Source organism: Panthera onca, chromosome D4 (assembly GCF_046562875.1).
Source record: "Panthera onca isolate mPanOnc1 chromosome D4, mPanOnc1 haplotype 2, whole genome shotgun sequence".
Classification (NCBI taxonomy): Eukaryota; Metazoa; Chordata; class Mammalia; order Carnivora; family Felidae; genus Panthera; species Panthera onca.
The window spans coordinates 88,019,244-88,047,135 of record NC_138351.1 but is presented as its reverse complement, the minus strand read 5'-3'; the positions used below and the strand labels follow the sequence as shown (position 1 = coordinate 88,047,135).

Genomic DNA, 27,892 nt, shown 5'->3' with positions numbered 1-27,892 from the left:
CCCCGTCTGGCTCCTCCCCCGCGGCCCGCTCCCCGCCCCGCGTACCCCGGCCGGCTCCTCCCCCGCGGCCCGCTCCCCGCCCCGCGCACCCCGGCTGGCTCCTCCCCCGCGGCCCGCTCCCCGCCCCGCGCACCCCGGCTGGCTCCTCCCCCGCGGCCCGCGCCCCGCCCTGCGCGCTCTGGCTAGCTCGGTGGCGACGGCTGCGGGCAGGCGGGCGAGCTGAGGGCGGCGGTACCGGCAGCAGGTGGGCGGGGTGCGGGCCGACGGCGGCGGGCAGGGGGCGGCCAGGCTGCGCTCGGGCCGGGCGCGGCCGGCCGTGCGGCGCGCCATGGACTTCAACATGAAGAAGCTGGCATCGGACGCGGGCATCTTCTTCACCCGGGCGGTGCAGGTGAGGCCGTGCGCCCTGGGCCTCGCGCGGCCGGCTCTCGGGGCCCGGATGTGGGGCGGGCCGGGAGCGCCCCTTCATTAGAGATGGGGGGCGCAGGAGAAGCCCCTCGGGCTGCCACCTGATTCCCCGCAGCGGGGATACCCTTCCCCTCCTCCCCCCTACTACTGCGCCGCTCAGAAGAGAGAAAGAGCCCGTGGCGTCTGGCCACTCTGGCCGCACCCTCAGCGTTGTCCAGGGCCGGGGACCGAGCCGGGCCTCGATTCTGCTGCCTGGGGCGAGGTATCAGGATTTGCTGTTTCGACTGGCTGGGTTATCCGGCTTCCGTGGCGCCCGTCCCAGGAGGGGAGAGAGCACCGGCAGGCTCCTGCCTCCCCGCCCTTGCCCAGCAGTGACTCTGGCAGGCGCTTGGAGGCCTGAGTCCCAGGCCCAAGGACCGTGCACCCGCCACGACCCCTTCCCTGAGCCTCAGTCTCTGTACCTGTGCAATGGCCTGGTGGTACTGATTCCCTCAGGTCCCCATTACACGCTTGGATAGTCAGTCCGGAAGCCAAGACGGTTGGGATTATTTCCTTTCTGCTCCATGGGAGGCCTGTTTCTCTTATTTCTCTAAGCCTGGGGGATGGGGAAAGGGCTGAGGTCTGGCTGGGTTCCCTCCTTGGGAAGCTGTCCAGGCCGGTGATGCCGGAATTGGAAGAAGTTCTGTCCATTCCGGGGCCAGGAGAGAAACTGAGGCAGTGTTGAGGAAAACCGAGAGTCAGCTATGGGCATGGATGCTCCCCCTCTTGTGACCTTGAGGAAGGGGCTTCATTTCTTAGCCTCAGTTTTTCAACCTGAAAAATGGGATTAGCAATCCCTCCCACGATGGTCGTGAGGGTTCCGTGGTACCCTGCACGTACATACTCACCAAAGGCAAGCTTACTGGTGGTGGTAATGTAGTTAGTATTGCACCTGTGTGGCATGTGACCTTGGGCAAGTCACTTACCTCAGAGCCTCCATGTCCCCTCCTGTCAGTCGGGTGTTAGCACCAGTCTGCCTCCAGGGGTGGCTGCAGGCTTGGGGCTTGGCCTGTCGCAGTGCTCTGGGAACAAGTTCTGTTGTTTGTCCTTGCTGTGGTCGGTTCTCTGGAGAAGCCCGGCCCCAGAGAGTCTCTTGGAAACCCATGTGCCCATGTTTACTAGAAAGCACCATATCCCGTGTCCCATTGAGGATTGGTGGCCCAGCGAGGATTTGCTGCTTGCTGCTTCAAGCCCAGCAGGTGACCCCAGCCCCAGTGGGGATGCTAGGACCCCGGAACTCCTTGGTTATCCCCAGCTCATCTGGAAGGTGGGGAATCCTCCCCAGTGTTGATATGGCAACCACTCTATCTCCACATCTGGGAAGAACCTGATCTGCCAGTTTCCCGATAAGATACCGTGGGGCCCTGGCACCTGACCTGGCCAGGGCCTGCGGAGCCTGGGGTGTGGGGAGGCTTGGGCCCCGTGGCCTCACTTCTCCTGGTGGGGGCAGGCCCGCCGGGTCGCCCATACTGGAGTGGGAGCCAGCGCCCAGGCTCCCGACTCCCGGGTGGAGGAGGGAGCTGGGAGCTTTATAAATAGAGGCTTTCTCTGGCTATGCACGCCCACCCTTGAGGGTGCCATCTTGCAGGGAGCAGCCTCGGACTCTGCAGACATCGGCCCCTAAAGCAAGAGGCTCTTTGTTTTTGTAGGGATGGGGCAGGGGTAGCAGGCCAAAGGAGAGAGAGGCTTGAAATGTGACCTGGGTAGGAGAGGACCCTTGGGGGACCCACTGAGGTCAGCCTGTGCTGGGATAGGAGTCAGTCAGACAGGAGGGACGGACGGGGGTCTTTCATATCAATGTGTGGGCAGCTTCTATGCATAGGTGCCACCTTGCCATGTCCCAGGGCATGCTGGGAAAGCTGTCGGTCCCTCCATGTGCCGGGGACACCTTTAAGAGCGTTGCCTCACCCCCATCCAGCAGGGAACAGGAGCTTGGTCCTGGGAGAGAGCAGGATCCCTTTTGCATGGGTGATTCCGGGATGGCTTCCTGGTCCCCGAACCGTGCCTTGGAAGTCAGGAGGGGTTTGTGAAGTTGGCCCCGGGGGGGCCGGGAACAAGGCAGGAAAACCTACAGCATGTTCGAGTACGATGCTAGTGCGGGTGAGAGCGGGCAGTGGAAGTGGGATGGGTGCCCAAGAGGTTGGGAAAAGCCCAGTAGGAATTTGAACCTGCGCAGATGTGGGGTGTGAGGGATGGGCACCCCGTGGCTCAGTGGGGAGTGGCTGCCGCTAACCTCGGTAAGCAGCAGATATGCCGAGGCACGCATTTGGGTGACATGGTCGCCTAAACTAGGGTGATTGGTGCCATTGGGGTGAGGAGGTTCTTAGGTAGCTCCGAGGAGGGACGTGAATGGGGCCTTTTATTCATGGTGGTGACGGCAGCCGCTGACATTTATTAGGCCGGTGCTGTGGGTTTCCAAAATATTCCGTGAGACTGGGCCTGTTGTCGCCGTTTGCCAGGGTGGGGAACGGAGGACCGGAGGGGTGGTTTTGCCTTTCTAAGCCTTGGTTTGCTCATCTGGAAAGTGGGGCTGACGCTACCCCTCAAGGGGCTGGGTGAGGTGAGTCCTGCTCAGGGCCTGGCTCTGGGAGGCCCCAGTGTGGGGAGAGGTGGGAGGAGATGGGGGGTGGAGGGGGAGGGGGCGGGGGGAGCAGCCGGTTCCCAGGCGGGGAGCTGCGGGCCATAAGCGTGGCCCACCCAGCCCTGCAGGGAGAAACCCAAGCCCTGTTGCATAATTGATGGCTGCTAAGCTAGAGCCGACTCTCTCCTCAGCAGTGGCTCTCTGCGGCTGGGCTGGAGCTTTCCTTGGCCTCTGGGTGATTTATCCTGCTAAGTAGTCTGGGAAGGGCCTCCAGACTCCCAGCCCATGATGGCCCTGCCTTGAGCCCTTGCTTAGCCTCAGTGGCATCATCTGTGACGTGGGAAAACTCGACCCATCTGCCTTGGAGGTGGGTCATTGGTGGCTTACCTAGCCCCGGGTTGGGCTCTAGATGTGGCCAACAGTATCTATTGCCGTTATTACTGATCTTACTCCTGCGGTCTGAGCCCTTTTGTTGTTTGGCCATGACCTTGAGCAGGCTCCTTCTCCTGGCTGGAGATGGCCTTCTCGATAAGAGGGGCCGGGACGTGGGCCGGTTGCTGGTTGTTCCTGTGCGGCCTACACAGCTTCTGGTGGCTCTGACCATGTGACATCCTGGTTCTTGCCTGGCCTTGAGGCGGGGCTGCTGAGCTCTCTGGGCCCCGTGTGTGCCCAGGCAGTTGGCTCTGATGGGCCAGTGGTGTTCCCCGTCCACTCACCGGGCAACCAGAGGCCAGCCATGTGGCTGTCCTGCCCACATACACTCCCTTTCAGTCCCAGCCTCCTCTCCGCCCACCAGCTCTACACAGCAGCACCTTAACACCGAACACCGACTCCCCGCCAGACCATGGCCTTCATGTCTTACCCACATCTTTCTTATTTCATCCTATTTCAGCTGTGAGGGAGCTGCTGTTATTTATTTTACTCATTTTTCAGCTCTGGAAACTGATGCCAGAGAGGCAAAGCCACTTGCCCAAGGTCACGCGACTCTTCAGCGGTAGAACGGAGACTGGAATCAGGTCCCTCTGATTCTGGGACCTGGGTTCCTCCCACTCGTCCCCTGGCACCCCCTCCCCGGTGGCTCCCAGCCCCCTATGGAGCCCTAAGATAACCCCAGACTTTGCTCCAGGCCCCATTTATTCCCTGTGTACCTGCTACCAAGTGCTTTCCTTCAGAGTCGGATTAGGAGGACCCCCAGAACTAGGCTCCCAAGGACTTCTTATTCCCTCCAAGTTATATGCCAGATTTTCTGCAAATGTGCATTTTTGTTGGCGGGGGATAGAGGGAGTCTATAGCTTTCATTGGACTTCTAGAAGAGGCCACGATCCCCGAACTCTGGTCCAACCTAATTTTACAGAAGGGCAAACTGAAGCACAGAACAGGGTTGTAACTTGATCAAGGTCACAGAACGGGTCAGGGGCAGAGCAAATTTCTTAACCTTGGGCCTGGTTCTAGCTGGTGGGGGAGGTGTAGAAGGGTGGGGCAGGGGCAGTCCTCCCTTCCCCGCTTCTGCGTCCTCCCCACCTCTCTCAATCCTCCCCACACAGTTCACAGAAGAGAAATTCGGCCAGGCAGAGAAGACTGAGCTGGATGCCCACTTTGAAAACCTGCTGGCCCGGGCAGACAGCACCAAGAACTGGACCGAGAAAATCCTGCGGCAGACAGAGGTGCTGCTGCAGCCGAACCCTAGTGAGTGGGCCCCGGGGTGGTCCCGGGCGAGGGGCGGAAGGCCACCGGCGGGAGGCCGGGGCTGCAGAGACCACGCGGGCGGGACTGGGCGGCAGGTGGGATTTGGTTGCTGGGGCTTCTGAGGCCTGCTGGTGGGTGGGGGGTGGGCAGTTAAAGAAATCAGCAGACTCCGTGATGGGCTCCAGGATGCACTCTCTGGGGCAGCAGAAGTGTTAAGTTTTGCACAGAGGAGTTGAAGAAATGCTTGAAACTAAAACACGCTTGGGAGAAGAGGTAGGAAAAACATGAGCCGGGTCTTTTGAGAGGGCAGCGAGGCCCAGAGATGGAAGAGGGCTTGCCCAGAGTCTGCTGCGAGCATGAGCAAGGAGTGAGCACAAGCAAAAGGCCAGGAGAGCCCAAGGGGAGGGTGGGGTGTCTTGGGGTCGTGATGCTTGTCTGCCTGTCAGTCTGCTACACGACTGAGTGTCTCGAGGGCTTTCTGGAGCCAGCACCAGGGCCCTGTCCATATATGTGTTAGGTTCTATAAATCCATATTGTCCTGAGGGAGCAATGAATGGGCCTTGACTTTGGGCCTGTCACCCCCAGCCGTGGGACCTGGGGCGGGCATGTCGCATCTCTGAGGTGTGGCTTCCTCCTCGCCAGAGTGAGGGGTCCTACGAGGTTGAGTGCCAGTGTCACAGGGTTGAGGTAGGCACCAGGAAGAACATTCTGCAAGTCACCAGGCCAGGCACCCCGTGGGCAGGCCCTGCGCTGCATCTGTTGCTGTCGCCGTGGCTTCTGTCCTTGGGTTGTACTGAAGAGCCCTGTGGCTTTGGCTGCTGTCTCCCTGCAGGTGCCCGAGTGGAGGAGTTCCTGTATGAGAAGCTGGACAGGAAGGTGCCCTCGCGGGTCACCAATGGAGAGCTGCTGGCACAGTACATGGCAGAGGCGGCTAGTGAGCTGGGGCCCACCACGCCCTATGGTGAGCCAAGCCCCATAGCCAGGGTCAAGGGTCATGGTCTCTTGCTCTCGACTTTCCCTGTCTCTCCCTTCCCTGCTTTCCCTTTTTTACTTTTTTTTATTAAAAAAAAATTTTTTTTTAATGTTTATTTATTTTTGAGAGGGAGAGAGGGAGACACAGAATCCAAAGGAGGCTCCAGACTCTCGAGCTGTCAGCACAGAGCCCAACGCGGGGCTTGAACTCACGGACCGCGAGATCGTGACCTGGGCCAAAGTCAGACGCTCAGCCGACTGAGCCACCCAGGCGCCCCTCTTTCTCTGTCTTTTTTAAAGTACACAAATAATACCTGTATTCATTCTACTTGTAGAAACCTCAACGTAAATGAAAATGGAGTGAAAAATGGAAGTGTCTCTCAACCAGTTTTGGTTTGAGCGCATTTTTTAAATGGGATCGTACTGTGTGTGCCATTCTGCGGCCTGATTTTTAAACTTGGCATTGTTTTCAATACCTCTTCACTGTGACACTTATAGAGCCACCTCGATCTTTTTTTTTTAATTTTTAAAGTTTTATTGCGGTATAATTTACATACCATAAAATGCACCTGTTTTAAATGTGTAATGCAATGACTTTTAGTAAATTTAGAGTTGTGCAGACATCCCCCCAATCCGATTTAAAGAACATTTCTGTCACCTGCAAAAAGTGCCATGTCTACTTAGAGTCGGTCCCCAGTCCCATCCCCTGCCAACTGCTAATGTGCACTGTGTGTCTGTAAATTTGCTTTTTCTGAACATTTCACATAAATGGAATCAGACGTTGTGTCGCGTTTTGCATCTGGCTTCTTTTCCCGAGCGTAATGTCTCTGAGGTTCATCCTTGTTGTAACAACGTGTTTAAAGATTTCACTCCATGGGGGTGCCTGGGTGGCTCAGCTGGTTAAGCGCGTGACTTCGGCTCAGATCATGATCTAACAGTTTGTGGGTTTGAGCCCCAAGTCAGGCTCTGTGCTGACAGCTCAGAGCCTGGAACCTGCTTCAGATTCTGGGTCTCCTTCTCTCTCTGCCCCTCCCCTTCTCACTCTCTCTCTCAAAATTAAACATTTAAAAAATTAAAAAAAAAAAAAAGATTTCACTCCTTGTAATTGTTGGATAGTATTCTATTGTATGGCTAGGCCACATTTTCTTTATCCATTCACCGTTTGATAGACATTTGGTTTGTTTCCTTATGAACGTTTGCATACAGAACTTTGTGAGGACATATGTTTTCACTTCTCCTGGACATATATACCTAGACATATATACCATACCGGAGTGGACTTGCTAGGTCATATGGTAAACTTATGTTTAACTTTTTAGAAAATTACCAAACTTTTTCAAAGTGGCTGTGTGCAGGTGGTGGTTAATTTCCAAATATTTGTGGATTTTCCAAGTTTCCTTCTGTTGTTGGTTTCTGATTTCGCTCAGGTCAGAGAACATGCTTTGTATGATTTTAATCCTTTTACGTTTATTAAGACTTGGCTTAGTCTGCAGTCTCTCCTGGAGATTGTTGGTGTTCACTTAAGAAGTTTGTATGTTGGGGCGCCTGGGTGGCTCCGTCGGTTAAGCGTCCGACTTCGGCTCAGGTCACGATCTCACGGTCCGTGAGTTCGAGCCCCGCGTCGGGCTCTGGGCTGACGGCTCAGAGCCTGGAGCCTGTTTCAGATTCTGTGTCTCCCTCTCTCTGACCCTCCCCCGTTCATGCTCTGTCTCTCTCTGTCTCAAAAATAAAATAAAAACGTTAAAAAAAAAAATTAAAAAAAAAAAAAAGAAGTTTGTATGTTATGTTGTTGTGGGGTGGAGTGTTCTAGAGATGACAGACTAAATTGGTTCATAGTGTTGTTCAAGTCTTCTGTGTGCTTGCTGATTTTGTCTTGTTCTGTACATTATTGGGAAGTGCTGAAGTCTCCCGACTATTTCTGTTTAATTGTCTGTTTCTGGCTTCTGTCTGTCAGTGTTTGCTTCGTGTATTTTTGGAGCTCTGTGGTTAGGTCTGTATGTTTATTATTGTTGTATCTCCCTGATGAACGGGCTCTTTTATCATTGTAAAATACTGGTCTTTGTCTCTGGCCATATTTGTCTTTTTTTTTTTTTTTTAATTTGGTCACGTTTGTCTTAAAGTCCATTTTATCTGACAGTAGTTCACCCACTCTTGTTCTCTTATGGTTATTGTTTACATAGTATATCTTTTTCTCTCCTTTTATTTTCAATTTACATCTTTAAACCTAAAGTCTATCTTTTATAGACAGCATGTATTTTGATTTAAAAATAATTCAGTCTGACCATCCTTTGATTGGAGTGTTTAACCCATTTATATTTAATGTAATTATTGATGTGGTTGGATTTACAGATGCCATCTTATTATTATTTTCTCTGTCTCAGGTCATTTTTGTTCATATGTTCCTCCTTTACGCCTTCTGTCATGTTAAATAGAAATTTCCAAGTGTAGCATTTTAATTTCTTTGTTGTTTTTTAACAAAAAGCTTTTCTTAGTGGTTTTACGGTGTGTAATTTAACTTATTGCGGTTGGCTTCAGAATGTTGACTTAATTCCAGTAAATATAGAAACTTTGCTCCAATATAACTCCATCCCCCTCCCTTCTTCCTTTGTGCTATTATCATATAAATTTCATCTCTGTTTTGTATAAACCCAACAATATAGTGTTTTTGAGAGACACAGTGCAATCGGGGGAGGGGCAGAGAGAGGAAGACACAGAATCCAAAGCAGGCTCCAGGCTCTGAGCTGTCCACACAGAGCCTGATGCAGGGTTTGAACTCACAAGCTGTGAGATCATGACTGAAGCCAAAGTCGGACGGTCAACCCACTGAGCCACCCGGGTGCCCCGTATAGTTATTGTTTTATACAGTTGTCTTTTAAATCAGTTAAGAAAAGAGAAAAAATATGTATTGTTTTTTATATTTGCTTATGTAATTACCTTTATTGGTTGTCTCTATTGCTTTATGTGGGTTCAAGTTACCACCATCTGGTGTTATTACCTTTGAACGTGAAGTATTCTGTAGCAGGTTGCCTAGCAATGTATTCTCTCAGTCTTGTTAATTTGGGTATGTCTTTATTTTATGTTCACTTTTTTTTTTTTTAATTTTTTTAAATGTTTATTTGTGAGAGAGACAGAGGCAGGGGAGGGGCAGAGAGAGAGGGAGACACAGAATCCGAAGCAGGCTCCAGGCTGAGCTGTCAGCACAGAGCCTGACACGGGGCTCGAACTCATGGACCACGAGATCATGACCTGAGCTGAAGTCAGACGCTTAACCGACTGAGCCACCCAGGCGCCCCTATGTTCACTTTTGGAGGACAGTTTTGCTATACGTAGAATTCTCGGATGAGAGTTTTTTCATTTTATCACTTGGAATATCATTTCACTGCTGTCTGGCCTCCATTGTTTCTTTTTTCTTTTCTTTCCTTTTCTTTTTTTAAATTTAAGTAATCTCTACACCCACTGTGAGGCTCAAACTCACGACCCTGAGATCAAGAGTCACTCGCTCTTCCAGCCAAGCCAGCCAGACACCCATTCTGATGAGAAGTCATGTGTTCATCTCGTTGTGGCTCCCTTGTATGTGATGAGTGGCTCCTCTCTTGCTGTTTTTAAGACCTTCTGTCTTTGTCTTTCAGCAGCTTGACTGAGACATCCCAGCGGTTAATGGCCCATCTTATTGTATTCATCCTGTTTTGGGTTCGTTGAGTTTCTTGGATATGGACATTAGTGTTTTCCATCAAAATCAGGACATTTTCTGCAATTATTTCTTCAAATATTTTTTCTGTCCCTTTCTGTCCTCTTCTTCTCTCCCACTGCTCGTATGTTGGTTTGTTTCATGGTGTCCTGTAGGTCTTTGAGATTCTGTTCATTGTTATTCACTCATTTTATTTTGTGTGCTTCAGATTAGATCCTCTCTGTTGATCTGTCTTTGAAGTTGCTGATTTCTCCTTTGGCTAGCTTGGACTTGCTGTTGAGCCCTTCTGGTAGATTCTGTATATCAGTTGTGGTGCTTTTTAACTCCAGAGTTTTCTTTTTAATAGTTTTTATCTCTTTCTTGATATTTATATGATGAGTCATTGCCATCACAGTTTTCTTTAAGCATTAAATATATGGGGCGCCTGGGTGGCTTGGTCGGTTAAGCGTCCGACTTCGGCTCGGGTCATGATCTCACGGTCCGTGAGTTTGAGCCCCCCGTCGGGCTCTGTGCTGACAGCTCAGAGCCTGGAGCCTGCTTCCGATTCTGTGTCTCCCTCTCTCTCTGACCCTCCCCCATTCATGCTCTGTCTCTCTCTGTCTCAAAAATAAATAAATGTTAAAAAAATTAAAAAAATATATATACGCACATGTTATATATATATATATATGTATATATACACACACGTACATATACGTTTTATATATACATATATATATATATGTATATATATATATATATATATATATATACACACACATACACCTGGGTGGCTCAGTTGGTTGAGTATCTGATGTTGGCTCAGGTCATGATCTCGTGGTTCATGAGTTTGAGCCCCACATGGGGCTCTGTGCTGACAGCTTGGAGCCTGGAACCTGCTTCAGATTCTGTGTCTCCCTCTCTCTCTGCCCCTATTTGCTCACACTCTGTCTCTCTCTCTTTCTCTCAAAAATAAATATTTTTAAAAAATGTGTGTATATATATATATATATATATACACGTATATGTAAATGTGTGTATATATATATATATATATATATATATATATATATACATACACACATATAGCCTTATTTAGGAATCTTCGCTAAATCTAACGTCTGAGTCTCCTTAGAGACTCCGTGACTACTGATTGCTTTTTTCTTCTGTGTATTGCCCATACTTACCTATTTCTTTGCATGTCTTAGAGTGTTTTGCTAAAATCTGGACATCTACAAAAATCTTTTTAATTTTTTTTTTTTTTTTTTTTTTTTTTGAGAGAGAGAGAGTCGGGGAGGGGCAGAGAGAGAGGGAGACAGAGGATCTGAAGCAGGCTCTGCGCTGACAGCAGAGAGCCCGATGTGGGGCTCAAACCCACGAGCCATAAGATCATGGCCTGATCTGGACATTTTAGATAATATAGTAGCTGTGGATTCTGAATCACTTGAGGGTTGTGATTGCTTTGTTTGTTTAGAAACTCGCCCGAGCTAGTTGTTTCGAGTCGGTCTTCCTTCCAGTATGCGGCTACTGCTTTCACATTGTTTTAAGTCATTCTTTTTATTTTTAAGCCAAGCGTCCTGGGGTTTGCTCCTGGGTTAGCGCATGTTAGTCGTCAGGCAGTGATAGTCAGAGGTTGCGCTTAAACATCTTGCACCATTAAGGCTTTACTGATGAATTTGTGGCTGTACTGGGGGACACATTCAAAATTCAAGCAGTTTACACGTCTGACCGGCTTTTACTCTGTGCGTAGAGCCTCCTATTTGGCCAGGGATGAGTAGGGTTCTCTCCATTCTGAGTGTGCTGCATACACACAGGTATAGCCTTCCAGACCACCAGAGATACCTGGGAGTTTGTCAAGGCCCAAACGACTTTCTTGTTTCCAGAGCTCCTGATAAGTTTCTGGCAGGTCTGTTCCAACCCGTGTTCCCTGTTCAAGTCAGCTGTAATGTTGGCCTTTCCCAATTATTTACCGTTGAGGTTGCTATTGTTCTTGGCGGTGTCCCGTGGATTTCTCTGTGCTCCAGCCCAAATCCCTTCGGCCCTAATCCCACTACCTTCCCCACCCCCCACCCCTGCCCACCTAGCAGTGAGGCTGCCGAGGAGATGGGAGTCCTCCCAGGCTACAAAGCCACAGGCTCCCACTGTTCTTACTAAGGTCCGGGAGGTCTTGAGTAAATACCCTCAGTTTATTTGCCTTTGGCCAATTTCCAGAGTCCAGAAATGTTTGCTTTTGACAATTGCATCTCCTTTTTTTTTTTTGAGAGAGAAACAGCGAGCGGGTAGAGGGGCAGAGAGCAAGGGGCACAGAGGATCCCAAGAGGGCTCCGCGCTGACAGCAGAGAACCCGACACGAGGCTCAGTGGGGCTCGAACCCACCACCCACGAGATCCTGACCTGAGCCGAAGTCAGACGCTCAACCGACTGAGCCACCCGGGCGCCCCGAGTCCACTTTTTTTCATTGCTTTTTGGGAACAGGATTTGTCGAGCTCCTTTCTCTGTTCTGGAAGTCCCACTCCTACCCCCTGCTTGTAATGTAGTGCTCCGTGCTCTGGATGCCCCACTATTTACTTGTCAGTCCCCAGATGATGGATACATAGGCTGCTTCCACGTTTTCCCCAGCCAGCCCGTTCCGTGCTGGGCATACCTGCTCATGCCTCCTCGGCACGCCTCTGTCCGGCCTCTCCCCTACTCCTGGGGGTCAGAGCAGCCTGCGCCCCTCCCTCACCCTGAGACTCCATTTACTCAGGGAAGACGCTGATCAAGGTGGCAGAAGCTGAAAAGCGCCTGGGAGCCGCGGAGAGGGATTTCATCCACACGGCCTCCATCAACTTCCTCACGCCTCTGCGCAACTTCCTGGAAGGGGACTGGAAGACAATTTCGGTGAGAGACCTGGGGCCACTCTGCTTCCTGGGAGCCGTGGCATCCTTCTCCTCAGGGCTGCTGGGCGTAGGCTCTCTTCCCGTGTCGGGAAGCTGGCACTCCTGGGCCTCCTCAGACGTGGCTCCTGTGGGCTGAGTGCCATAGTGGGTGACCTCCCCTGTCTGGGCCTCAGTTTCCCCACGTGGACCAGATGGCCCAGTGGGATCTCCCAAGGCTGCCCGGGGTCTCACTCTTCCCTTTCCCCTGCCCCACAGAAGGAGAGACGTCTTCTCCAAAACCGCCGTCTGGACTTGGACGCCTGCAAAGCGCGGCTGAAGAAGGCCAAGGCTGCAGAAGCCAAAGCCACGGTAGGTGTCCCTGCTGGTCTCCTGCCCCTGCCCAGCTCTGTTTGGAGCCAGGGAGGGTGAAGGGACCTGATGTTTGGCATGACCTTTCTTCCCTGTCCCTGCCTGGAGAGGCCTGGCTTGGGGGGCGCTGGTCCTGGCTGACCGCTTTGGGTCATGCCTCTCTGCCCCTACAAGGGAACCCTGGCGGCCCAGAGCTCTGGGTCCCAGGGCAGACATTTACGGGGTGGGCTGAGGGCATGCCACAGCCTCCCCAGACAGACAACCAGTTGGGAGTTTCTCGCATGGCCCTGCCCTGCCCTCCCCGGATGCTCGGCTCTGTCCCCCGGCTCTGCCCGGGCATGGCTCCCCCTTACTAACTCCCCTGCCCGCTGCTCCAGTGCTGGTCCGGGGGTGCCCTGATGGTGTGAACCCCGGAGCTAGACCACCCACCTTCTCGGGGCCCTTCTCAGGGCCACCTTCTCAGAGGCATGACCGAGGACCCTTTCAGGTTAGCCCCAAGACACGGGGTCGGGCCGGGACCTCACGGTTCTCTGTTTACTCTCGGTTCACTGAGGCCTGCCCAGCCCGGCCAGGCCAGTGGACCCAGCGTGGCGCAGTTTGACCAGGGCAAGGCCAGGGTGGGGAGAGTGGGCCTGAGGGTGAGCATACTCCTGGCATGCCGGGCTACTTTGGGGTACGGGGGCCTAGAGGCCACCTTGCACTCTGAGGAGGGAACTCCCAGGTCCAGGGAAGGCCGGGGGTACCACCACCTGTGCCTGCCCAGCTCTCAGCTGCCCATGAGGGTTCTAGCCCCAAACCCTCCTTGCGTCCCCCTCCCACAGTGTGGCCACTGGGGACCATGGAGCCTGCGCCTGCACTGCCTCTGGGGACAGCCAAGGGCAGGGTCTCACTCATCCAGGTGTGTGGGGCCAGATCAGAGGCAGGTCTCGGCCACTGGAGTCCCGCTGTGGTTGGGTAGGAGGACGTGTGGCCATAAGGTCGACCTCTCTAAGTCACCTGGACAGGACAGTCTCCCCATCACCCAGGGCTAGACCGTCTCTCTGGAGTACCTTGGCCAGAACAAGCTCATCCTCCATCAGTCAGGCCAGGGGAGCCTTTCCTTAGTCACTGGAGCGGCAGGACCCCTTCTCCAGTTGTCCGGCCTGGACAACCTCCAGCCTTTGGGTCAGACCAGGATACCCTCCGCAGAGCTAGGCCCTGGGCAGCCCAGCTATGGCAAGCGTCCCAGAGGACTGGAGGCCGGCAGGTCACACCCTCACCCCACGCCCTAAACACACACACACACACACACACACACACACACACACACACATGCACGCGCATGCGTGCGCACGTGCGTGCACGCATAGCAGGACTCCTTCTGGAGGGCAGGGTCAACTGCCCGCCCACCACCTGCTGTCCCCTCCCGCCGGGGCCCGGGGGGGCCTGCTCCCGCCTGCGCTGTGGACTCACTAACTCTTTGTTTTTGTTCCTTTCCGTTCTGCTTTGGGTAACTTGGCTCAGTGTGAGGGAGATGTGAGTATACCTGTCCCACGTGCTGTGCTGCTTCTGGTTTGCCCGTCCCAGCCTCGGGCCGCAGTGCCGTGGCTGGCCCAGGGGACACATCCTGGGCATTTTGCAAGCAGCTGGTCTCCCCACCAGAGCCTCTGCCACGCGTAGCCTCTGGCTTAGGGGGACGCCAGGCACTGGAGCCTGTGAGTCAGCTTTTTGCAAATGTGGGAAGCCTGTCACCCTGTCCATCCATGCATCCACCTGTCCATCTTGTTGTGGGGGAGGGGCCCGGTCCTTGCTGCAGGAGCGAGAGATGTGCTGTGTGGAGATTCTGGGCCTGAGGAAGCTGGGGGTGGGAGACGGGTTTTGTCTGGAGGGCTGTGGCTCCAACCGGGGCATCTGAGTGAGACCGGGGTCCAGGGAGGAGGGGGCCAGGCCCAGTCTGCGACTCACCCGGAGGCTCCCTGGCATCTGCTCTCCTGGGCTCCCAGTGTGACCACCCACTTGGTCCTTGTCTGACTCTCCGCGTCCCTACGCCCACCTCGCCCCCAGGAGGTTGGAGCAGGGAGAGGGGTCCACGTGGTATGTGTCTGCAGCCTCCCGTCCCTTGGGCCGGGGCTCCTGGCCTCTCCTTGTGGGAGATTCTGGGGCGGCACCCGGCCCCACTTGACCCCTTTCCCCCGTGACCTCTTCCCGCCAGACGGTGCCTGACTTTCAGGAGACTAGACCTCGTAATTACATTCTCTCGGCCAGCGCCTCCGCGGTAAGCGCCCCACCCCGGCCGCCCGGCCTCCCTGCGCCCGCCCCCCCGGCACGGGGCAGCCTCACAGCACAGCAGCAGGAGCACAGGGCATGTCCTGAGAGCCGGGAGGACTGGAGGGCCGCAGCCCCGCCTCGGGCCCCCTGCCTGCCCCCCTGCGCCCACGGTGCTGGCCTCGCTTCCCTGTGCGCCCTGCTGGAGGTGGAGGCCCGGCCAGCCGCACCGGACGGCACAGGGAGCTGCGGGGCAGCGGACCCGTGTCCCCCCCCCCCCCCCCCTGCGCCGGGGCCCTGAGGTCTGCCCCTCCCCCCCCACCCCCCCCCCGCCGGCCCACCATGGGTTCACAGACCCGGGACTGGAGACGAGGGTGGTGCTGTTCTGCCTCTCTGACACGGTGTCGTGGCGGCGAGGAGAGGCCCGGAGAACGAGCAGGGAGAGTGCGGGGCCCCGAGGGAGAGGGCCGGCGGGCCGAGATTAGAAGGAAGGAGGTGGGCAGGGTGGGGTCGCGAAGGGATCTCTTCTCCACCGCTCCGTCCGGCTACTAGGTGTTTACCTGCAGTTTGGAGCATGGGCCACCCACGTCCGTCCCATCGTACCTGTGGCCACCACAGGTGGCTGTGCCTCTCTTCCGCCTTTTTCTCCCACCTTCCATTTCTGCCGTGGGCGGCACACCGTGGCACAGACCCCCTGGCTCTCCTTCACCTCTGTCCCTGCATGTTGCCGCGAGTGTCTGTGCACTCACGCGGCGGCTGGGCCATCGTTCCCCTGGGGCGGGGGCCCCGGTTCACTCCACCAGGCCCCTCTTGCTGGGTGCCCTGTATACACATGCGTGGGGGCCGCTCCCCACGTTTTGGTTTTCTCAATGGCACTGTGGCGGGACACCTCGGTCCGCAGAGCTAACCTTGTCTTGCTTTTAGGTTATCATCTTAGGATAGACCTCCCACACTGGGCAGGAGAAATGGGTCTCCTAAGTCGTGGCGGGGGGAGGGGGGTCTTTCTTCTTTAGACTCTGGATGGCACTTCCTGCCCCCTTTCCTGGGCCGAGTGGAAGGAGGAATATCCTGGAGGGTGGAGACCGCCCTGTTTTTTTCTTTTGCCATTGAACCCCAGTGTGACTCGGGCACGAGGCTGCCTTTCTCTGCAGAAGGACAGAAAGGTTCAGTGACTGGCCTAGGGTCACACGGTCCTGCGTCCCAGCCCACCAGCCTTAGCCGAGTGTCAGGGTGGGACGGGGGACGCTCGGTCTCCCGTCAGAGCCCGGGGGCTTACGCTGTAGGAGAAACCCCGGCAGGACTTCCCAGCTGGCTGTGCCCCACCTTCCCTGCATGTGGCATGTTGGACTGGACCGTGGTTGTCCGCGCCCCTGCTCACACCAGGCCGCGTCCCCGCCTCAGCTCCTGGTTGGGTTACGGGCAGGGAGTGGGGAAGGGTATGGGGTGGGAAGAGGTGGGCTCTCGGGGAGCTGGGGCAGGACGCGGGCTCTGGGGTCCAGCTCTCCTCCCTCTACTCCCCCGCTGACCGGTGCCCCCTCCCTCCCCTGCTGCGCGGTCCTGTTGCGGTCACTGAAGCTCTGGAACGATGAGGTGGACAAGGTGAGTCTGGGCTCGGGAGGCTCGCGAGCAGAGGCTTGAAGCGGGTTGGGAGGGGGGCGGGATCAGATTGGTTTCTAGTTCTGGGTTCTGTTCCGGGTCGGGGCCACTGTGAGGGTATCGCTTCCCCTCTGTGGGGAGACTGCCCCCACGGTCCCTCTGGGCACACGGGAGTGGCGCCGTCGGGTGGCGAGGTACCGGGTGTCAGAGGTCCTAGCCAAACACCCGTGGGTCTGTCTCTGGCCACTGGTCACGGCATAGGTCCAGAGGGGTCCCAGCAGGGTTATGGCTGCCCCAGGGGCCAGGGCTCCAGGCCTGAGAGGCGCACCCCTGCCTCCAAGAGGTCTGTCTGTGTCCCCAGGGGGAAGTGCCATCTGCATCCAGAGTAGGAGAGGGCTGCTCCTGGTGGGCATCGGGGCCGCGGGAAGGGGTGGCAGGAAGGACGGCGGGGGCCACTGCTGCTGTCCTACATTCTCACACTGTGCCCTTCCCAGGCCGAGCAGGAGCTCCGAGTGGCCCAGACCGAGTTTGACCGGCAGGCAGAAGTGACCCGGCTCCTGCTGGAGGGAATCAGCAGCACTCACGTGAGTCCTGCCCCATGTTGCCCTTCCGTCGTCCCCTGTCTTCCTGCCCCTCCCCCCCCCCCCAAGCGCTCCACAACGAGGCGGGCGATGAAGTTGGATCTCGGCAGGCGGTGAGGGGCAGCGCTGGAGCCCGCGGTCCTAAGGGTGGAACTGGAGCTCTGTTCCAGGTGCCACAGAGCAAGTGCCAAAGGCCGGGTGGCCCTCCCCCCTGCTCCAGGGGGGGCAGCAGCGAGCGGGGTGGGGGAGGGAACATCTCACCTCCCGGGCCACCGCTCACCCCGCTCACCCCACTCACCATGGGCACCGCCCTCCTCCCTGCAGGTGAACCACCTTCGCTGCCTCCATGAGTTCGTGGAGTCCCAGACGACTTACTACGCGCAGTGCTACCGCCACATGCTGGACTTACAGAAACAGCTGGGCAGGTGCCCACTGGGGTCCCCTGGCTCCCAGACCTAAGCTCAGAAAGCCCTACGACACACAGGGCGGGTAGAGAGGGCTGAGCCTTGTGTCGGGGGCGTCACACCCCTCTCTGGACAACAGTGAGGTGGTGGGCCTTGACCTCTGAGCGCGGTCTCTCAAGAACGCCCGGGTGGGAGGGTGGCAGGGACTGGGCGGTGCATCTCACGTTTCCCCTTGCCTTGCTTTTCCCCTCACGCTGCCAGCTCCCAGGGAGCCATGTAAGTAGCGGCAGCGGGCCCAAGCGGGGTTTGGTGGCACGCGTGGGACTCCCGTGGGGACGTGGCCCCCGGCTGAGATGTCGCCCCTGTTCAGATTCCCAGGCACCTTCGTGGGCACCACGGAGCCCGCCTCCCCGCCCCTCAGCAGCAGCTCACCTACCACCGCCGCGGCCACCATGCCCGTGGGGCCCTCTGTGGCTGGCCTGGCCCCTCCAGGGGAGGCTGCTCTCCGCCTGGAGGAGGTGAGCCCACCTGCCAGCGGGACCCGGAAGGCCCGGGTGCTCTACGACTATGAGGCGGCTGACAGCAGCGAGTTGGCCCTGCTGGCTGATGAGGTAGGCCTGGTGCCACAGGGGTGGGGCAGAGGGCGGGCCCAGGAGCATCAGGGAACCAGAACGGGGAGCCCCCCAGCCGCTGCCTCCAAGTCTCTGAGGGGCCCTGGGGGTGGAGCTGGGGGTTACGTGGAGGCAGCTCCAGCTCTGAGGAAGCAGGGTCTAGGTAGAGCAGGTGAGTTCCTGTCTCTGGACTTGCAGATGTCCGTGCGTCATGGGACTGTGGCAACCCCGTCCCCACGCCAGTTCTGCCCCTGCTCGGGTGTGACCTTCCCTCTCTGCCCTCTTCAGCTCATCACCGTCTACAGCCTGCCCGGCATGGATCCTGACTGGCTCATTGGCGAGAGAGGCAACAAGAAGGGCAAGGTCCCGGTCACCTACTTGGAACTGCTCAGCTAAGCAGGCCCCTCCAGGCCCCCTCGGTTCTGGCCCGGGCGGGAGAGGACGTGTGCAGCCCCACCACCCTTCTGTCGGTGACTCAGCTGCTCGGGGTGGGGAGACCGGCCCCATTCCGTCCACGTCCCCGGTCGTCCAGCTGTGAGGGGGCCCCAGAGGCTGAATGGCCCCAGCCCCTCCCCCAGCCCTGCTTCTGGAGCCCCCGGCGCTGTCTGCCTCCACTGAGCTCCCCAGCTCTGCGGTCCTTCCCGCTCCTGCTGAGGAGGGGCGGCTGGCTGCAGTGCCGCCCCAGGCACCTCGGCTCCCCCCGGGGGTCGGAGCGCTAGGCCTGCAGCAGCCTGGGGCACACCCTTGGCAAGGGAGCACCTGCCTCTTGGTTGCCAAAAGCAGCAGTGGGGGGAAGGCGGGCAGGTCTGCGGTGGGCCTGGGGACGGGCGCCGGCCCCTCTGGGTGGACTGGAGTGAGGGACGCCTGGCCGGAGTGGCATCTCCTGGGTGCTCCCCTCCCCTCCCCCCTCAAGACCGCTCAAGCCAAGTTCGGTGGCTGCAGCCTGCGCCTCTCCACACTCACTTTTTAACTGATCTTTTTACTCTGCCTGTCTGCTTGCTGTATAGCCAGTGACAAATAATAAATCATCCTTCACGTGCATGTTGCCTGGGCTCCTATCGGGCTGCGGACCCCACGGGCTGGCCTGGAGGGTGGGAAAGGGAAGCAAGCATTCACATGCCAGCTTCCTCCTCCTTCCTTCACGGGCCTCGCTTTCTCCCACAGGGCCTGTGCTGCTCAGATGGGGCTACTCTTCCTGCACTTGAGGCTGCATTAAGAGACATTTTATCCCTAAGGAGAACTTTCATAAATTTGGGCCGTGGAGTGGACTAAAATTTGCATGAGGGTTTCAGCTGGTAACTGCCGGCTGCCAGTGCTTCCTGTGGCCGGCCACTGAGCCTCGCCCGTTCACGTGTTCTCATGTTGTCCTCACAGAGGAGGGAAAAAGAGATCAGAAAGAGTCACCTCCTCAAGGTTCTGTAACTGGCAAGTAGCCACGCAGGGACTCTAGCCCAGGTCAGTCTGATTCTAGAAACTTCAAGCGGTGGCTCTGGCCTGCAAGCCAGGTGTCAGATTAAGCACCGAGCCCAGCACTCTCGTGATTAGGTCCTGAGGAGGCCAGAGGCTGGCAGGCCCACAGCCCGGGCTTCTGAAGGCAGGGGCAGGGGAGGCAGGGGCACAGAGCCGTAAATAGGAAGGAGTGAACATCAAGCGAGGCTACACCTGTGGGAAGCTCAGCCAGCGGGTAAACGGAGCGCGTGCGTCGGGTGAGGTGTGGTGGGGACGAGAGCTGGGCGGGCCGGGGAAGGGAAAATTAAAGTGTCCGCCCGGCTCCTCTGCTTCCCCAAACCTCCACTCCGCTGCTCCCAGGCACCTGGCCAAGGAAGACTTGCTTGGTGCTGAGCGCCGGGTGCCCTTCTCCAGGCCCTGAAGGCACATCACACAGCTATCTATAAACAGTATTTTAATATTTGTATAAATAGACCACAGTATTACCAAAAACTGCAAGAACAGAGCATGGAAAACATTTTCAGAGCCGTGCACACAGCCTATCCTGGTTGCATTTGACACCGGCTCCTGGCCTCTACTGGGCCGGGGTCAAGTGCAGGGGCGGAGGGCGGGGGGGATGCTTAAGGGAAGTACCACACCCTGGGACATTTTGAACTTGAGGGCGTGAGCGCGGTAGACTCGTGGCTCCCACCTGGCCGTGGACCTCTTGATCTATTATAAAAATAATGCCAGTGGGTGGGCGGCTGGAGTCGTGGCTGCCCTGGGGGGAGGGGACAGGTGCCGCTCTCAGTCCACACGGGCCGCAGGGCCGGCCCGCAGCACCCCCGCTGCCCGGGACTGCGGTGCAGGCTGCCGGAGCAGGGCGGGCGGGCCCCCACCCTATCTTTGCACGTGCCGCACAAAGGCCTGCACTAGCTGGATCAGAGGCTCCTGGCTCTCCGGGCTGGCCTTGGAGAGCGAGGTGGACTTGCCCTGAGGCGAGGGGAGGACGCCGGCAGCGGGGGAGCTGGGGCCTCCCCGGCGGAAGTAGCGTGAGAGGCTGGAGAGCAGCGTGCTCTGGGAAAGAAAAGGTACTAGATGAGGGCCCCGCGAGGCGGGGGGCCGAGTGGGAACCCACAGGCTCGTCCCCACCAGCGCCCCTGGTCAGAGCCCTCTACCCGTCTGTACCAACTCCGAGCTGAGCTCCTGTTTCATCCGCTGCTTGTCCCGGGGATGTACGGCCGGGTCCCTAAGGTAGCGCACGGCCTGGGAGATGAGCAGGTAGAAGCAGTTTTCCATGGTGAACATCAGGAGGGACCTGGGGAGAGGGCAGGGGGCCCCGTTGCAGACAGCCGAGCCGGCAGGGACGGGGTGCACCGCCGAGCCAGGAGGAGGGCTGACCCACAGCTGCCCTGACCCCAGATCAAATTCCAGAAGAGGGGCTTTCTTACTTCAGTGTTCTCGTCCCTTCTGCCTGTGTGCTGAGCCCCACGGCCTGGGTGAGGGGCTCCTTTTTCTTGTCCAGCTGGAGGAAGAGACACAGGGTGAAAAGAGAAAGTGACAGTAACAGGTGTGGCTCCCTGCGAGCCTCCGACTTGGCGGCCCTGCACTAGCAGTTGGCCAGCTACTCACTCGGCCCCCACAGTGCTCCTCCCAGCGAGGTCCTGCCAGCTCGCTCAGGAAAAGGACCAGGCTCAAGCAGGCTGACGTGCTGGAGGCCAGTTATGCCGCGGGAGATCGGGGGGAAGACTGGGGTTGAGAGGCCAGAGTCTGACAGCACCCAACTTACCTCTCCAAGCATGTTTAGGGCCACATTCACCGTGGCCAGAAGGGTCCCGAAGGAGGGGGCCACTTCTGAGTCAAAGGTGGGAGTGGTGAAGCTCAGGGCAAAGAGGAAGTTGTATTCAGCAAGGTCCAGGGACTGCAAGGCAAGACAGGAGCAATCTGGAGCCCAGCTAGGACCCCAGACGGCTCTTAAGGGTAGAGCAGAGCACAGGAGAGCCTCTGCAGCTCACCGCCGGGCAGCTGGCGGCACGGCACAGGGGGCGGCTCGTACCTGATCCAGCAGGATTTGGCAGACATCTGGGGTGAAGTGGCGCAGGGCCGCCAGGGTCCTGCTAAGGATCTTGAGAAGTCCGTACTGGACCGTGTGTAAGGCTCGCTGCTCCGAGGCCTCCGTGTCAGCAGCGGGCTGCTTAGAAGAGCAGGAGGGGGCGGCAGTGGCAGCGGCGGGCAGCCGCTGAACTCGGGGGGCGACAGCCGAGGGGATGCCGTCCCCGTTTTTGTTCTGAGGGAGACAAGAAATGGAGGTGGAGTCCAGAGAAGCCGGCACGAGGCCCCGCGGGCAGCCTGGCAGGGAGGGCGGTTACCTGCAGGCAGTGCTGCAGCATCTTGCGGCTGTGCAGGAGGGAGGTGCAGGCCTGGCACAGGTAGCCCAGGTTTACCTGCAGCAGACACACACGTGGGGCGGGGGCAGGGAGTTGTCAGCAGCAGCCCCAACAAGCAGGCCCCCCTCAAGAGTCCCAGTGCGCTTGCTCTCAGCTCCTACAATGCTCACCTCCCTGTGTTCTCGAGCTGCAAATCTTACAGCCACAGAGTATGCCCGACTCCGGACTGGGGCAAGGGATGCCTGGGATCTTTCCCTGCACCCTGTGCCGTGCCACCACCTAGCTCAAGGTCTAAGATCAGTTCTTCAGTAAAGAAATAAGATAGGGATCATTTTCCCATTTTACACAAGAAAAACCTTCAGAAATAGCGAAGTAACGTGGCCAAGGTCACGCAAATGATGGATGCCTGTCTGGCTCCAGGACCTGTTCTCTCCCTACTCCCCAGACCCTGGCCCCGCTGGTCTCAAGCTTCAGGCCTATTCCTGAGGGATGTGAACCAACATCCATCCAACCGAGCCCAAGTTCTTAAGCTACAAGGCTGCCCTTTATATATATTGATATATAAGGAAAACTTTAGCTCCAGGGAAAGCAACACGAAGAAACCAAACCCCGTGTTCACAAAGCAAAATGCCCACGTTCCAAGTGCCTGCTATTCACCAGAGGTACCCCAGACAGTGCCCACCACCCCATGCCCAAGCACTTCCCCAGACCCCTTGCAAGGAACCATGTCCAAGGACCCACCTGGACATCTCGCATAAGCTGAGGCAGGTGGAAGTGCCATTCCTTCATGAAGTTGGAGAGCTGCAGAATGAAGCCCACAGTGTGGTCTGCCTCCTCCAGGCAGGCCAGACTCTGTACTGTCCTCACCGCACTGAGGCACTGAGAGGGGCGAGACAAGGATGGATGGAGTGAAACAGGGACTTGACCTGCCTGCTCTTCACCCTCCCATTGGGAGGACAGGTTCTGGACCCACAAATGCTGAGGTGATGGCACATCAGACTCTTCTAGGCTCAGAAGTTTCTGAATGGTCCTGAATGACCCAGACCCCCCTATTACCCTGAGCCCCCTGAGCTCCTATGATGCTGGCAGCCCCTCACCTGTAAGGTCCGCTCCTGGTGAACACCCACGAAGTCCAGGGCCTCGGTCAGGAAGTTGTAGCGCAGAGTTTTGAGGAGCCGCTCCATCAAGGACATGGAGAGGCGGTAGACCCCCGGCCAAGAGGGGGCATCCAGAGACTTCCGAGAGGTGCTAGGCGTCTAAGATACAGACAGCAGACGAGATCAGGACACGGCACCAACGAATCCAGCTGACGGGTGTAGCGGGACCTCCGTGCAACACGGCAGCTAAGGCAGCCTGGCTGCTCGGAAGAGAAAACCTAGAAAGGGCACAGCCACTGCCTGGTGACGGGCAGGGCCACAGGGGGTCCGAGGCCAGGGATTACGAGGAAAGAGCACCACCAGGCAGAAACAAAAGAATCCCAGGTTCTAGACTCAGGTCTGCCATTAACTAGCCATATGAACTTCTCTTACTAGAAATCAGTATGGGGGCAGTGAGGAGTCTACACCATCAGTGCATCAGACAAGCCATTAAAGAGCAACTCCCAGGGTCTGTGAAAGATCAAGGACAGGGACACTTTTCCACTCAAATTGCAGTCTGGCCAATCCAGAGGTCCTGGCGAGTCACTGGCACTCACCTGCACTGTCCCATTGGAGCTAAGCTGGTACACGCTCAGGAGGGGCAGACAAATGCTCTGGGTGATGCCAGCCCCAGCTACTGCTGTGGCTCCCTGGGAGGGAAAGACCTGGAATGAGATGGAACTTACCCGGCCCCACCACTCCTGGAATCTGTCTCCTGCCCAGGGGCAGCCGAGCTCTCAAGGCAGACCAGAGCTCCTGGGAGAATCATAGGCTGTGCTGGAACCCACCCAACACAAGCAAGGAGGCTCCCTCCTGCACCCGGGCTGGCCTCCTACCTGCTGGGTGCGAGCCAGAGTGAGGAGCAGGTGCAATGATGCCTCGGTGAAATGCAGGTTCTGCTTCATGCGAAGGCTCACCTCCAGAGTGGTGAGGAGGGTTGGCAGGATGGGGAGCCTGCGAGTCACCTGGAGCCATGAGTCACCGTCCTCGTCCACCTCACACAGCTCCTTGGCCAGGTGCAGGCCCAGGACACATACCTGCTGGGGCCCAGGGGCAAAGATAGGCAAGAGGGAAGGAAGCAGTGCAAGGGGGGGATGAGGGGGGAGGACAACAACAGGCAGCCCTGCGCCAGGCTGCCCCAGCCCTCACTCGGTCACAGACATCTCCTGAGTGAGCTTGATGGAAATGTGGAGTCTCTCCCAACCTGGCTGTACCCACACCCCCTAACGGGACACAGCACTCCCCTCAAGCTAACATACCACCCCCCAGAGACAGTTCTAGACTCCTCCCTCCCCCACTACCTCTCAAGCTTCCCGACTCACACCTGCTCACTGCGCCCAACTCTACCCGTCTTGCTGCACCACTGCACCCGCCTCCTGAACGGTCCTTCGCTCTCCTGGACCCTCTCCAATCAATTCTTCATACCGGTGGCTTTTCAAACTTACTTTTGACCATGACGCACAAGAATAAATACTTTTTATGCTGTGTCCCCGTATACACACGTTGATATATTTTCCTACCCTTCCCCCCCCCAACAAAACCCAGATATTTTCTTTTATACTTTATCCTCCTTTGTTAAAAAAAAAAAAATGCTGGTTATAACCAAATGAGTTCATCTCAAGATCCACTAAACAAGTCATGACCCAGTTTGAAAAACACTCTTCTATGCTGCGTCCAGGGAGATCTTTCCACATTTCTCTCCCTTGCTTAAATCCTTGAGTCCTTTCTTCTTTCACTTGAAACCCACATCAAAGACCCTGCTAAGGCTGCCAGTCATCCAGCCCCCAGCTCTCCAGCCTCTCACTGCTTCGCTCACCGCAGCCTTTCCTCTGGCCGCCAGGGGACTCGTACCACAGCAAACCACCCTGTTCTCACTCCCAAGTCTTCCTCGCTCCCTTTACCTGCCTGACTCTATCAATGCTTTAAATTATGGCTGAAAGGGTGCTATCTCGTGGAATCCCTAGATTAGGTGAGAACCCCAAGCCACACGTTCTCCCAGTGTTTCTCCTGCATGGGACTTGCCACGATGGAATTCCGACACATCTCTGCATGGGCTCTGATTTGTTCGTGTTCTCCACTAGGCTACAAACTCTTCCAGTGCAGTGACTACATGTCTCATTCACTAATCACCCCGAGGGCCTGGCACAGGGTAGGCAAGGCAGTTGGCACTTGCTGGATGTGCGTGGGCAGGACAACCTACTCCCCGGGGCACTCCCTCACCCCATCACGCTGGTCCTTGTGCCGGGGCCGTGAGCAGTCATCAGTCTCCATGCTGTCCTTGTCCTCTGTGGCACCACCCGACGCCAGACTATGGCGGGTCTGGTCGAAGAGAGCAATTACCTCTTCCTGGAGGGTCTCACAGACATTCAGCACCAGCTGGGAGTACTGGGGGATGTCACTCACTGCAGAGCACAGGCAGGGAGGGGACACAGTGATGCTCACTCACCATGTCAACTCTCGCTGCTGCACACCGAGGTTCCCTCCCCAGGCAGGCACAGGGGAATGTATGCTGCTGAGAGAGGATCCACCCGCGTGGGGAGCGGGAAGTAGACAGATGGGGGAGAAAAAGTTTTCTGGAAGACAGGCATTCCAAGACTGACAGCTCAAACCGCAAAGCAAAAATGTGTGGCTGGAAACCAGATGAAGCCCCGCCAGACCAGCTGCCAGTGGAGCCGGGGGACCGCTGCCCCCTCTCCCCTCTGCTCCTCACCTCTCATCTCCTTCATCTGCAACACTGTGATGAATGCTGAGAACACCTTGGCCTTGGTCTTCTCCATGAGTTGCTGGTCTGCCTGTAGCACTCCCTCCAGGATCTCCGTCAAGGGCCCAAGGATTTCATCCACAGAACCTAACTCTCTAGCAACAATACGGGGCAGAGAAGGAAGAACACATGCCAAATAAAGGCCACAAAGTGCCCTAGCTCTGATTCAGAGGTGCCCACCGGGCGGCCTGCCTCCCCGTTTGCTAGCGATGGAAAGCGAACCCGTCTCACACCCATTTTCTCCCCTTCGGGAAAGCAAAGGGCTGGTAAGGAGGAGTGAGCAGGCCCCCTCCCCTGGCACGGTGCTCACCTCTTCCACTGCCGGAGGAGGATAAGCAGCAGAGTGCACATCATGGATCCGAGGCGGAGGCAGTTCACTGAGGTGGGGACCAGGAGCTGAGGGGAGACAGCAGACCAGTCAGAAGTCAGGCTTCCTGCGAGCTGACGTGGCTGGGAGATTCGAGCTCCATCCGAAGGGCACCTTTCAGACTCATGCCCTTCTTTCCCAGCAGCGAGCTGACAGGGGTGGGCCCATGGGAGAGACCACGGCTCGGCACTGTGGCCTCAGGCCTCCGAGGCCGACTGAGCCCCTTGTCCTGACATTTGTGAGACCTTCTCCCTAGGAAGAATGAGAAACCTCCCAGACACACTTACTAATGCTTTGGTCCCATCAAGCACGTCAAGAAAGAGCTGGCGACGCACTGCAGGGTCAGTCAGGTGCATTACCTCTGCCTGCAAAGGAACAGGGAGAAAAATGTCATTTGAGAAAATTCCCCAGACTACAAAAGCCACAAGACGTAGGGTCCTCTGTCAGGCAATTAGTCATTGGTTAGTCACAGTCTTCCTAATTATCGCCCGGTTGTTTCTCTGTCCACCCTTAGACATGGTCAAAATCGGGTCAGGTTCACCACCTCCTCCTGACAACACCCCTCTTCTCAGACCCTTCAACGGCTTCCCAGTGCACTAGAAATGCAAACGCCTCACAACAAGGCCTAAGAGGCCCCACGGGATCTAGTCCAACTGATTTCGGTATCACCACTTGTGCTCAGCCTATTCCAGGCCTACTAGTAGGACTTCTTCTTCCTGCTTAAACCATACCATACTCTTTTCCGCTCTGGACCCTCACACATGTGACACCAAGTGCCTAGACTACTCTCTTCCACAGGCTCTCCACCTGGAAGGCTCCTTTGCACATCAGGTCTCAGTTTGGATGACACCTCCTCAGAGAAGGCCTTCCTGACTGCTCCTACTTAAGCACTCACTACCACAACATCCTGATTATCTCCTTCATAGTGAATTATCACAATCTCGAACTGTTTTTCTTTATGGATTTGTTTACAATTTGCCTCCCTCATGGGCCACTCTCCAGGAGATCAAAGACCTTCTCTGCCTTGTTCACTGCTGTATCCCTGGGTGCCTGACACATGGGGAACGTTCCGTTAATATCTGTTAAATGAGTAAGTGAATGGTCAGTATCCTACACTTAATCAGATAGTTTTCCTAAGAAAAAAGAGGTAGCAGGATTTTCAGAGCTACGATCCATGAACTACTGCCTATGGCGTACAACATAGGAAATATAGTTAATAACACTGTAATGGCCTTGTATGTTTAAGAAACAGTAACTAGACTTAGCATGGGAATCATCTTACTGTGTATGAAAATACGGAAACATCACGATGTCCACCTGAAACAGAACATTATATGCCAACTATACTTTAATTAAAACAAAACACCTGTTGCTTAGCTAGGGCCTAAAAGGCAAGTGACACACAGGCTATCCACTGAGGAATCAATCATGCTCCAAAGATGGCTGAGCCTTCTGGTGTGTCTGCAGTCTCAGGAGTCTACAGCCAATGTGATGCAGAAAAGTCCCAAAGTCGTGGCCAGTCAGGCACTGGGAACACGTCACTCATGGAAGACATAAGAGTATGCTTAGAACAAGGGACATCTACCAAGTTGTAGTTACTAATGAAGCAAAGATAGTAATCTGGATTCCCCAGGGAAAAACAATTCAAAACTAAGCCCTTATTGCACAACAGGACGGTGCAGTGTGAAAACACACGCATGCACGCAAAGGAGAAATGCAAATTCTTCTTAAATGCTAACTTTCTCTCTCTAAAAACCAACTCTCAGTAGATACACAGTGCAGAGACAATGGCCTCTG

General features: G+C 56.2%; 2 protein-coding genes across 7 annotated transcripts in view; one reads left to right on the top strand and one right to left on the bottom strand.

Moving 5' to 3' along the window:
• The first annotated feature begins 154 nt into the window (after window positions 1-154).
• On the top strand, window positions 155-18,509 carry SH3GLB2 (SH3 domain containing GRB2 like, endophilin B2). Of its 6 annotated transcripts, XM_078436389.2 has the most exons (13): window positions 155-391; window positions 4,573-4,714; window positions 5,547-5,675; window positions 12,100-12,233; window positions 12,488-12,580; window positions 14,772-14,834; window positions 15,838-15,987; window positions 16,400-16,423; window positions 16,915-17,004; window positions 17,326-17,426; window positions 17,667-17,681; window positions 17,776-18,016; window positions 18,305-18,509. In XM_078436389.2, exons 1-13 carry the CDS (start codon window positions 329-331, stop codon window positions 18,410-18,412), a joined length of 1,353 nt encoding a protein of 450 aa, XP_078292515.1. In that variant the 5' UTR covers window positions 155-328; the 3' UTR covers window positions 18,413-18,509. The 6 variants fall into 6 exon arrangements, with proteins under 6 accessions (XP_078292515.1, XP_078292517.1, XP_078292520.1 ...); XM_078436391.2 differs by lacking the exon at window positions 15,838-15,987 and having other exon boundaries at window positions 156-391; XM_078436394.2 differs by lacking the exons at window positions 15,838-15,987; window positions 17,667-17,681 and adding an exon at window positions 16,260-16,267 and having other exon boundaries at window positions 156-391; window positions 16,303-16,423.
• Window positions 18,510-19,904: 1,395 nt separating this feature from the next.
• The window catches only part of NUP188 (nucleoporin 188), a 53,838-nt gene continuing 45,850 nt past the window's right edge, over window positions 19,905-27,892 (bottom strand). Inside the window, exons 31-44 of the mRNA XM_060608404.3 lie at window positions 26,383-26,460; window positions 26,039-26,124; window positions 25,678-25,823; window positions 25,188-25,369; window positions 23,804-24,004; window positions 23,525-23,617; window positions 22,929-23,087; window positions 22,573-22,710; window positions 21,814-21,888; window positions 21,501-21,731; window positions 21,234-21,365; window positions 20,896-20,969; window positions 20,633-20,762; window positions 19,905-20,521 (exon numbers count right to left, since the gene is read on the bottom strand). Coding sequence (XP_060464387.1) covers window positions 20,345-20,521; window positions 20,633-20,762; window positions 20,896-20,969; window positions 21,234-21,365; window positions 21,501-21,731; window positions 21,814-21,888; window positions 22,573-22,710; window positions 22,929-23,087; window positions 23,525-23,617; window positions 23,804-24,004; window positions 25,188-25,369; window positions 25,678-25,823; window positions 26,039-26,124; window positions 26,383-26,460 — 1,902 coding nt within the window. The 3' untranslated portion in view covers window positions 19,905-20,344. The remainder of the gene's footprint in view (window positions 20,522-20,632; window positions 20,763-20,895; window positions 20,970-21,233; window positions 21,366-21,500; window positions 21,732-21,813; window positions 21,889-22,572; window positions 22,711-22,928; window positions 23,088-23,524; window positions 23,618-23,803; window positions 24,005-25,187; window positions 25,370-25,677; window positions 25,824-26,038; window positions 26,125-26,382; window positions 26,461-27,892) is intronic.

Bases quoted from the DNA above. Each gene is read 5' to 3' on its own strand.
- SH3GLB2 (XM_078436389.2), top strand. From the start codon at position 329: ATGGACTTCAACATGAAGAAGCTGGCATCGGACGCGGGCATCTTCTTC. The intron at 17,005-17,325 runs GTGAGTCCTGCC...TCCTCCCTGCAG, and splicing joins AGGGAATCAGCAGCACTCAC to GTGAACCACCTTCGCTGCCT. The intron at 18,017-18,304 runs GTAGGCCTGGTG...TGCCCTCTTCAG, and splicing joins TGGCCCTGCTGGCTGATGAG to CTCATCACCGTCTACAGCCT.